The sequence below is a fragment of the Arachis duranensis genome, chromosome 5 (assembly GCF_000817695.3).
Source record: "Arachis duranensis cultivar V14167 chromosome 5, aradu.V14167.gnm2.J7QH, whole genome shotgun sequence".
In the NCBI taxonomy this organism is placed as follows: Eukaryota; Viridiplantae; Streptophyta; class Magnoliopsida; order Fabales; family Fabaceae; genus Arachis; species Arachis duranensis.
Window position 1 is genome coordinate 88,295,243 of NC_029776.3, and position 12,014 is coordinate 88,307,256.

General features: G+C 32.5%; 2 protein-coding genes across 2 annotated transcripts; both read left to right on the top strand.

The window, feature by feature from the left end:
* The first annotated feature begins 3,258 nt into the window (after window positions 1-3,258).
* On the top strand, window positions 3,259-5,208 carry LOC107490212 (uncharacterized). Its single transcript, XM_021143940.2, has 4 exons — window positions 3,259-4,456; window positions 4,562-4,766; window positions 4,874-4,995; window positions 5,081-5,208. Exons 1-4 carry the CDS (start codon window positions 3,259-3,261, stop codon window positions 5,206-5,208), a joined length of 1,653 nt encoding a protein of 550 aa, XP_020999599.2.
* A 5,119-nt stretch (window positions 5,209-10,327) lies between these two features.
* On the top strand, window positions 10,328-11,409 carry LOC127747667 (putative ABC transporter B family member 8). The gene is made up of 3 exons (XM_052261804.1): window positions 10,328-10,671; window positions 10,781-10,835; window positions 11,168-11,409. The coding sequence occupies exons 1-3, from the start codon at window positions 10,417-10,419 to the stop codon at window positions 11,407-11,409; spliced, it is 552 nt and encodes a 183-aa protein (XP_052117764.1). The 5' UTR covers window positions 10,328-10,416.
* The last annotated feature ends 605 nt before the right edge of the window (window positions 11,410-12,014 follow it).

Sequence of the window (12,014 nt, forward strand, 5' to 3'; positions counted from 1 at the left end):
AATTTCTTGATACATGCCCTGGTAACCCGCACTTGTAACATACTCCTAACCCCAGTCGGCACGGCCTATTTGGGTGATGACTTCCACATCTCTGACAGCTCAAAACATCAGAAGCAGCCGCTGCCCGTTTTCCCTTACCGTTTCTTTGGGACTCCTCACTCGTCGCAAAGTTATTTCGTCCTTGGGGAAAGTGTTGTATGTATCCCCTCTCCTTAAACCTTCGACCCCTTGGTGCAAATCCTTGGTTGTGCTCTCTATGACTTCCTTCCTCTGTAACCCTCCTTTTCACACACTCTTCAGCAATTCTGCTCTTATTCACCAACTCTGAAAAAGTTCGGATCTCCATTGGTCCCACTGAACTCAAGATGTCGCTCCGGAGCCCTCCTTCATACTTAATGCATTTCCGTTCCTCGAAGTCTCCCGGAGCTCCCTGACACATGCGGGAAATTAAGTCAAGAAGTCACAAGTGGAATGCTTAATGGTGTGGGATAATAATAAGGTTATTTTTGAAGTCTCCAGAAATTCACACAAGCTTAGGGTTAATATGAAAAATCACACACGTACCTGTAATTTGTGGCATCTCACGTGACAAGGACCTACTCCTCCTGCACTAACTCAAGTTACTTTAGGCCAGTCTACCACTACACCAAAAAATTTTGAGGCAATCTCCAAAGAACAGTAGCTGCAGCAAGTAGAGGAACTTCTTTAAGACTACTCAAGTTCATTTCAATACCAAATTTCAGGCCACCCAAATAGACTTAGTTATTCAAGATGCTCATGTCATAAGACATCACATTTTGTAATCTGTTTTTGTGTTTCTCTTTGGTTGCTAATCTTGTATTTTGGAAACTAGTTTGGGGTTTAAGCATATTTTATGATACATTTTGAACAACGTCAAAAACATGGTTTCTGTGGTTACATGTTCGAAACTTTGCCTGACAAATTTGTGAGATACATTGTTAAAACTTTTCCTCACAGAGTTTGTTAGTTAAATTTTGAAAATTTTGTCTCACAGGATTTGATGGATACCTTTTGAAAACTTTGCTAATGTGAAATGAGAATATCTCATCTTTGTGTAACTATGCATTGTGATTATGTTTTCTATTTTCTCAATTCAGAATTATGTGTTTCAAATATGCATAAGTCATGAAATGTAAAAAATAGGGATAAATGAATACACCATATCTATTATTCTAAGACCATAATTTACTACAATTTCCATATTCGGCTACAACTGTATTCTTAATATTTAGCCACTTGCAAAATACTAAAATTACACAAACAAAAGTACACTACCATTATAGTGTTGTAATTACACTAAACCCCTTTTCTATTACAATGCTCAACAAAATCAACCCAAACAATTTTCATTTGTTGAGAGCACTAATATCTTTCTTAATGTTTTTGCATTCAACCAACTTTTTCTCTATCTCTCCAATCCTTTTTTCCATCTTCTCCGTTCTGTCTACACCATTTTTTGACACTTCATCAATAGAAAAAGAGGTAATATACTCATCTAGCCAATTAAAGTATTTGCAATGTCGTGCGTTGTTCTATAGCAAGCAATGTTCTAAAAACCGGTTCGAACCGGCTGGTCAAACTGTGAACCGGACGCTAAAGCGGTTCGGATAACAAGAAAAACCGCAGAATTTGAAAATCGGCGTTGAACCGATGAACTGGCCGGTTACCGGTCGGTCGAACCGAACTGGGACCCGGCCGGTTTTTTAACCTTGCAGCAAAACGCCGCCGTTTTGCGTTTTGGGAACCCTAATTCCCTTTTCCCTTCGCAGTTCTCACTTCATCCAGTTGCTCATCACTCCACTCCAGCGTCCCACAGAAGACAGAGCAACACCCACGAGGCCACGACCCACCACACCTGAAGCCCTCAACGCACTCACCTCCGTCGAGCTCAGCTCCGTGGCGCCGTTGGGTCCGTCGCACCATCAGATACCTCGCGCAATCAGCACCGTCCCGCCGTCAGCTCCGTCGCGCATTCAGCTCCGTCGCGCCCTCAGCCACTTCGCATGTCACCTCCGTCGAGCTCTGCCTCTGAGAGAAAGCAATAGAGAAGCGTTGAAGCATTGAAGAAATTAAAGCCTGAAGTCCTTCGAGCTCTGAGAGAAAGCAGTGGATTTCCTCATTTCCAGGTAATTTTTAATTTAGTTGTGAACATGATTTTGTGATGAAATCTGATACTCTGTGAACAAAGAATTTTGATGAAACTCTGAGTCTCTGAAACTGTTATGAACTGATATAGTGATATGTGAACTCTGATGAAACTGTGATGAAATATGAACTGATTCTGTGATGAAATATGAACTGATTTTGTGACATGATTTTGTGAATTCTGATTTTGTGAAATCTGATTGTGTGAACTCTGATTTTGTGATATGATTTTGTCATTGTGAACTCTGGTTTTGTATACTCTGATTTTGAGAGATGATTTTGTGAACAAAGAATTTTTTGAACCTGAGATGTTGTTTGTATACTCTGATTTTGGAATTTGGATGTTGTTTGTTCAATGTTCATTTGTTGTGAACTTGAGAGTTGAGATTATTGGGTTGGATTGCTGGTAATATTTAGGTATGGAAGAAAGTATCAACCAAGACCTACCTAGGAATAGTAATGCTGAAAATAATTCTGCTTCGAATGAACGTTCTCTTCCTCCCGCAAGTAACGAAAATCAGTCACAAACTTCTAGTGTTCGGGGGAAAACTGATCCTGCTTGGAGATACGTTGCTTTACAGAATATAAATGGAAAACCACATTACCAATGCTTATTTTGTCTGAGTACTTTTGGGGCGGGGGAATTAATAGAATGAAAAAGCATTTGGCGAAGATAGGTGGAGACATTAAGAAGTGTTCTAAGGTCCCGTATGATGTAGAAAAACAAATGGAAGGTTTATTGAAAGAGATTCAGAAAATGGAAGGTTTGTTGAAAGAGATTTAGAAAAGTAAAACTAGTAAAAGGAAAGTAAGTTTCAACGAAGAGGGTACCGATGAGTGTGAGGATGCAATTGATGAAGCAATAGCGCAAGAAGAACAACAAACTCCGAGTCAGTTACCAACTAAGGAGGTGTTGGAGGCGATCCAAAAAAGAAAGCAAAAACCATTATTCCTCCTATGTTTGCACCAAGAACAACTCCGGGAAGTCAACCAAGTTTGAAAAGCGTGTTTCAAAACAAAGAGGTGCTTCATGAAGTTGATAAGCGAGTGGCTAGATGGCTTTTGGATTGTAGGATTCCTTTCAATGCGGTTATGTCACATTTTTTTCAAGATATGTTGGATGGTGTAGCTGGCTTTGGGCCTGGTTATAAAGGTCCTTCTTATGACTCTTTGAGGGTTAACTTATTAGCCGATCTCAAAAGAGAGCGTCAAATGGTTGTTGATAGCTATAGGTCTGCTTGGAAAGAAACTGGATGTACTCTCATGGCTGATGGTTGGACAGATCAAAGGCAAAGAACGTTGATTAATTTTTTGGTTTATTGTTCGAAAGGGTTGTGCTTTGTGAAATCTGTAGATGCCTCAAGTATGGTTAAAAATGCTTCTAGCTTGTGTGACTTGTTTTCAGAGGTGATTGAATGGATTGGACCTGATAATGTTGTTCATGTAGTAACCGATAATGCTGCGAATTATGTTGCTGCTGGTAGGCTTATTAGTAAGAAATTTGAAAATATTCACTGGTCACCTTGTGCTGCTCATTTCTTGAATCTTATTCTAAAAGATATAAGCAGCATGCCACATATTTCTAGCCTTGCAACACGTGCTTCGAAGATTACCGTGTTTGTATATAATCATACGATGTTCTTGTCCTGGCTAAGACAAAAAGAGGATTGGAGGGTGATTGTTCGTCCAGGTGCAACTCGTTTTGCCACTGTCTTCCTCACATTGATGAGTATCTTTGAGCGCAAATCGGAATTACAACAATTGGTTGTTGATACACACTTTACCGGACACAAATTAGGAAGGAGTGCTAATGGTAGAGCTGTGAGTGCAATTATCCTAGACAATAAATTTTGGGATGATTGTTTTACTGTATGCCAAATTGTGAGTCCGTTGATTAAATTGCTGAGGTTGGTAGATGCCGATAATAAACCATCATTGGGAATTGTTTATGAAGGTATGCTGAGGTCAGAAAATGGAATCAAAGAAATGTTCAAGCATAGGAAGAGTGCATATCAACCTTACACAGAGATTATCAACTCAAGATGGGACAAACATTTGAAAAAAAATCTTCACACAGCAGCCTATTTCTTGAATCCTGATTGCTTTTTTTCTGAAAATTATAGAGAATCACCTGATGTCATGCGAGCTTTACTTGATCTTGTTACATTGCATTGCAAGGTTAATAATTTAGATTCAGTTGAGGCAATGAAAGAAATACACTTATATAGAGATCGAAAGGAAAGCTTTGATAGGCTTGAAGCTGTTCCAGCTGCAAAAAAACTTCAACCTGGTAATAATATCTGTTTGATAATAAGCTTTAGTTATTTACTTATTTTATGTTTTGATTTCCTTAATTTGATAACTAATACTTGAGATATGTGATTGTAATTTATAGATGAATGGTGGAGGTTATTTGGTAGTTCTGCTCCATGTTTACAAAAAATGGCAGTTCGCATTATTAGCCAAGCATCTGCTTTTTCAGGGTGTGAAAGGAATTGGAGTCTTTTTGATCAAATTCATACAACAAGAAGGAATATATTGGAGCATGATAGGCTAAGTGATATTGTGTATGTTACATATAATTTGCGTCTTAAATCTAAGTAATATATATTTCATCCTTTCATTTCATATCATTAGATTTTGTATAGCTAATATACTAGGCTTATCATATATTGTATTTAATTTGTTAGGAATGAAAGAAAAAAAGAAAGCAAAAGTCGCAATATGATCCAATCGATATTGAAACTATTGATAAGGTTGATTTTTGGGTGACGGAAGAGGTTGTTGAAAAAGAGCCTGATCTTCCAAGTAATATTGAAGACTTGCTTGGTGAGTATTATAGATTTATTGAACAGACAATAAATTACAATAGCTTTGATCTTTAATTTATTAATAATGTGTTATATTTTCTTAGATGAGATTGATGCTGATTTAGATCAAGGTGGTGGTGGTGGTAGTACTAGTACATTTTATGCTGCACCACTTGTTTTTTCTGGTCCAAGTAGTGGAAATGAAGGTGATGAAATCAATGACGCAAATTAAATCTGCAGCAAATTATGGAGGATTTTTATGGTTGATGACAAATTTGGCTCATTTTGATGCTGCTATGTTATGTTTGGTTGTTTGTTTGTTGACTTTTGAACTTTGAATTTGTATTTGAATAAGATTATAACATTTGGTTTATGTAGTACTTTTAATTTGAATGATATTTTAAAGTTTAGATTAGACTATAATTATATTTTCATGTGCTTATTTATGTTTTATTTATTATTTTATTATAAAACGGTTTTTACGGTTCAACTACGGTCGGACCGGTTGAACCTATGAACTAGTGAACCAGTACCTAGAACGGTTCGATGACTGATTCGGTTTTCAGAACCTTGATAGCAAGCATAACTAGTGTTAAACTCCAAAAATCACTAAATAACTCATCACACCAAACAAAACCCTAAACATGAAACTTACCGAACAACCAAAGAAAAGCCTCCTTGGATTTTGAGAAGTGCCAGATTCTAATAAAATGGCATACGTTCCATTGTTGTACATTGGAGAAACAAATTTTTTCTTTCTCCTCCTCGACACTCCTTCCAGACTGTTTCCATCGGCACTCATTCAATTACTCCAACTCTCCTCATACCTACCGCATTATTTTCTACGACCCATAATTCGCAGTTTTTCATGCCTACTATTTTAAAATTTTCTCACATCGATGGGTGATGAAAACTCTAATCTTTCAATCTTTCAATGAAGGATATTTATAGGAGTGGCAAGTAACGACGACATTTCAGTTGTACGGAGGAAATCATTTGTCTCTCGAACAATTCTAATTGACACGTGGCATTTGGCATGAACAACTTAGCTTTCAACTGACAGATTATAGTGACAACTCGTTGAGAACTAATTATAAAAATCGAATGATAAAATTACATAGAAGTAGAATAAAAATCTGTTTAAAATTTAGTGATGATTAAAAAACGAAATATTCACAGATAAATGGTCAAAATCGAAAAGTATATTTATCCAAAATTTTAAAAGATTAATTACATCCTTACAAAAACTATTACTTTTATTAACAAACCGCATATCCTTTTCAGGTTTTCTTAACCCGTGAAATTTTATCTGACAAAGTTGCTTGTCTCATATATATTAGCACCTTTATAATTTATTCAGTTGTTGCAAATGAAATTATTACTATTATTATTTTTTACAATATATAAATTTGTTTGGGTTAGTTTAATTTCTTCCTTAGCTAGTTTCTTTTCATTAATGGAGACTAATTTAACTTTTAGCCGACCAATGTTTAAAACCCATCTAAGGTACAGTTTAGTATATTATAAAAAATTTATTCCGATCGACTTATTTTTTATGCACTGATAATATATAAAATATTTTATTTAATTATCTAATATTATTATTTTTATGTGAGTAAGTACGCATTTATTTCTCCTAGGACTCTCTATCTGGCAATGTTGATAAATTTCATGAAAATATGTTAATTGCCTTCTAAACACAATTAAAAACTGAATAAGCATATCATATTTATCATGCTACGTACTTAGTATATATTCCTATAGAATATAATACGATATAATTTAAGTACCTTACTAATATATACATACTCTAATCAAAGAACCAAGCTATTTAAAACAAAAAAGTTAATAAAGTGAGACACTCAAAATTTAATCACTTTCGAATTAAATAATTTTTGTTCTCAGATTTTCGTTGGATTTTCCAACAATAAATCTAACAAAAATACTCATATTATTTTAAGAATTATTCTCTACGTACAAATCTTTTACCCGTACAAATCATATAAGTTCATATATTCTATTTCACGTCACACGCGCCTCTTCTAGCACGTCGATTTCACGCGCATCTTAATTTAACATATTTTTCAATTAACGCGCACATGTTCTTCTTCTTTTTATTGCACGTTTTTCTTCTTTTCTTTCGTTATCTTCGTTACCAACACCACCTCCTCCTCCTCTTTCTCTTTCTTTTTTTCATTGAAAGGTCTCCTCCTTCCTTTTCCTCCTTCTCCATCTTATCTCGTTGTTGAAGATAATGAATAATTCAAGTTCAGATTATCAATTGAACCAAAACAAAATTGATTATTATTTTGAATCCAATTAAGTAGTTGAGGTGTGGTTCGATTTTAGTTAATTTTTTGTTAGCAGTTTATGATTTTGTAGGTGAATAATGTTTCATCGTTGATGGTTTGAATTGAATGTAATGTAAAAGTTCTGCATTAAAGAAAATTTTTCTGTATTTGCAGCAAATTTGGATGTAACACGAAGATATTTGGGTGTATTTTTTAAAAATTTTCGATGTATGTGTACTGATAAATTTTGCATAGTTCAAAACTCTTCTTCTCCATCCTCCTCATCTTCTGCTGCTTCTTTTTCTTCTTTTTCATCATCATCATCATCTTTTTTTTTCTTATTCATCTTTTTTTCTTGTTTTATCTTCTCAAGTTTTTTCTTGTTTCACTCTTTTAACAAGAATAAAAACAAAAAAATCAAATAAAGAAGAAGAAAAAATACATTAATGGTACAAAATTACTTAGAATATGATGAACTTATATTCATTCAATTAAAAGAAATAAAGAAATAAGAAAAAAAAAAGAAAAAATACAGTATTAGAGAAATTATTTTTCTGTATTTGCAGCAAATTTGAGTGTAACACGAAGATATTTGGGTGTATTGTTTAAGAATTTTCGGCGTATAATTCAAAACTTTTCCTTTTCCTCTTCCTCCTCCTCATCTTCTACTACTACTTCTTCTTTTTTTCATCATCATCACCATCTTCTTCTTCTTTTTTTCTTATTCATCTTTTCTTTTTTGTTTTACCTTCTCAAATTTCTTCTTGTTTTTATTCTCTCACCAACACCACCTCCTCATCTTCTTCCTCCTTTATTTATTGAAATTTCTTCTTCTTCTTCCTCTCTCGTTGTCGAAGATAATGAATAATTCAAGTTCAGGCTGTCAATTGAACTAGAATGAAATTGATTATTTTGAATCCAATCAAGTGGCTGAGGTGTGGTTCGATTCTAGTTAATGTTTTCGTTAGTAGTTTATGATTCTGTGGGTGAATACTGTTATTTTTGTTTGTAAAAATTGTTGTTCATCGTTGATGGTTTTTGAATTGAATGTAATGTAAAAGTTTTGCATTAAAAAAATATTTTTCTGTATGTTTTTAGGTGTAACACGAAGATATTTGGGTATATTCTTTAAGAATTTTCGGTGTATATGTGCTGATAAGTTCTGCATAATTTAAAACCTTATTCTTCCTCAGCTTTTCCTCATCTTCTACTGCTTCTTCTTCTTCTTTTTCATCATCATCATCATCATCTTCTTTTTTTCTTATTCATCTTTTTTTTTCTTGTTTTATCTTCTTAAGTTTTTTCTTGTTTTACTCTTTTAAGAAGAATAAAAACAAAAAAATCAAATAAAGAAGAAGAAAAAATACATAATGGTATAAAATTACTTAGAAAAGGATGAACTTACATTCGTTCAACTAAAAGAAAGAAAGAAATAAGAAAAAAAAGAATAAAAAAATGCAGCATTAGAGGAAATATTTTTCTCTATTTGCAGCAAATTTGGGTGTAACACGAAGATATTTGGGTGTATTGTTTAAGAATTTTCGGCGTATGTGTGTTGATAAGTTATGCATAATTCAAAACTCTTCCTCTTCCTCCTCTTCATCTTCTGCTGCTGCTTCTTCATCTTCTTATTTCATATTCTCATAATTCTTTTTGGGAGGGAAAAATTAAACTAAGAAGAAAAAAATACATAATGTTGCAAAATCAATAGAAAGAGGAGGGGAAAAAATGCAGCAACAACAACACTAATAAAAAAACAACGATGAAGATGAAACATGCAAAGAAAAAGGAGGAGAAACGCAAAGAAGAATGAGAAGAAGAAAGAAGAGGAGGAGGAGGAGGAACGCGAAGCGCGCTATGAAAACCATTGAGTAGCGCGGGTAGTAACACGCTCGTATGGGTGAGCGTCCTTTTTGTTAAATTTGACCCAATTTGTATGACTTATAAACTAAAATGACTTATATGTGTAGCACTTTTATTATTTTAAATAATTTTTGTGCGAAATTTAGTGTCGGAAATTTTTATTCGACAATAAAAATCATAACCCTTTTTGTTGACTACGCATTATTGATAGATAAAATCCGACGGTTTTAAGCTTTTTTTTAGTGTACAATGTATACATGATAAAAATTACAAATTTAATTATATTAATTCTTATTTTATTATTTTACATTTTTTTCATTTAAAACTTCTTTTCCACACCAAAGCTAAAGTTTTTCACTTGAAAGGATATTGTGAAATGATCGAATAGAACGTACTTTTTTGTTTTTCAAATTTTTCTTTTTAATTAACTTCATAAGTTAGTATTAACTTTAGACATATAAATCCAAGAAACAAAAATGTTGATCTCCATTATATATATTCCAGTTGTAAACCCCATAGTAATATATATTATATCTTAATCTATTGAGAGAAAAGCAGCATTCAAACTTGGGGTGATAGATACTTAATTTTATAAAATAATAAAGGAAGGAAACATAATGGCCTAGTGACATCAAATTAGAGCACTAAACTAACAGAAAAGGAATGAATAGTGACATATCATGGCTAAATAAATTGGACCTATTGGTAATAATCTTCTTTCTTTCCCAAACTGGACAAAAGGGTTATCTCAGATCTCATATTTCGGGTTCAGATCATTTTTTTAATAAATTTAATTTTAATATACGGTCGATGTAAAATAATTTTATACGTGTATTTAGTGTATTTAATTACATAATGTCATATGAACAAAAATAATTATTTTTTAATTTTTATATTAATCACATAAATAATCATTTAAAAGAACAAATATAATTACATAATTATATAAAACGTTTTACAGCATCTGTATATTAAAATTAAACTCTTTTCAATTAAAAAAAAAAACAAAACACAAAACACATCTTTAACAACCCCACAAGAATAATATTATTAGAGCTTATGATATTTTATGGTGTGCTTCTCATCACATATAGAATATGCCACTACTCACTCTTTTTGTGTCCTTGGTGACAAGGAGATGCATCAACATGTTCACACACACCTCACACACAAATATGTATTATATATATAAGTAGTATTAAGTAGTTTAGGAACAAAACTACTTCATAATTCATATATAATTTTTCTCTCTTGTTATAAGAAAGGTCCTTAATTAATACACAAAAATGGGTTCACCCCCAAAGAATAAGGGAGAGAGGAAAATAGAGAGAGGTTCTATAGCTATAATCTTGAGATATGCAGATTGTGTTGATGTTTTGCTTATGTTAATGGGTGCTGTTGGAGCAGTTGGAGATGGCATGTCCACAAACATTCTTCTCATCTTCGCTAGCCGCATCATGAACAGCTTAGGATATGGCAACCAACAACAACAACAACAAAGTAGTGGCACTGCCAACAATTACATGTCCCAGGTTGAAAAGGTACTACTATATTTTTAATTTGTTTCTTAATTTCATTTGTTCACTTTCTCTAATACACCACATGTTCTAATTAACCAACTTCATTCCATTTCTTTTTTATGGTTTACAGTGCAGCTTGTATTTTGTGTACTTGGGACTAGCAGTGATGCTGTTGGCCTTCATGGGTAACATTCATTCCCAAATTCCATGCTTGCTTTAATTACTTTTTGGGGTCAAGGCATAGTCAACACCCTTTTGATTCATTGTCCATTAATTACCCTCATGAACTTCCACATGTTTGAAGGGCATATATATGTTTAACTAATTTCATCATCATTATTTTTTTTAGTACATATGAAACATAATCTTTAATAATATATTTATTATGCATTTATTAAAAAAATTTAAAATTTTTATTGATAATAACCTTATTATGTAAATCTTTATATATTAAGAACAAACAAAAATATATATACTATTAAGGAAGTGAAGAATTGATGATGCATTTAATTTGCAGAAGGGTACTGTTGGAGTAAAACAAGTGAGAGGCAGGTGTTGAGAATTCGGTACAAGTATTTGGAAGCTGTTCTAAGACAAGAAGTGGGGTTTTTTGAATCACAAGAAGCAACTACTTCTGAAATCATCAATTCCATATCAAAGGACACTTCTCTCCTCCAAGAAGTCCTAAGTGAAAAGGTTCAACTTCATTTTAACACACTCTTCTTTATCAAAAGTACGAAGTATACACAAAAAAATTAAACTTAATCAGCATGTATTTATAATAAATGCATATGTTATTTAATTAATTTTTAATATAATTTTATACAAATAATTAATTTAGTTATAACTAATTTTTTATATACACCTAACATGATTATTTCTTTATTTCTTTCGTATCCTAGCTTAGCTTAGCTTGCTTGCATGATTTAATTTTAAATTAAACTACAGTCTCATCATAGAACTCATAAATAAAGTTTAATGAAATAGATCGAATAATTTACTAAATTGACAATAAATTGAGATAATTATTAATGCATGAATATAAGAAAAAGAACCACTCCGATAAAGACGTCAAAAACATCTTAAAACATCTTTAAAAAAGATGTTTTTTAATAATTAAAATTTAACACATATAATCGATTAAATTGTGTTATTTTTATCAAAATTAGGCCAGACAAATTAATTTGACCGAAAATTGGTGATCAAATTTTAAATTGGTCTAAATTAATATTATTTTTTATAAAAAATGACTACAATATCCATATTATAAAAAATGACTAAAATACTCTTATAATATATATTAATTTTGATAATTCTAAATTCTAGCATTTTTCTTCTTTGTCATCGTATGAAAAAAATTTAAA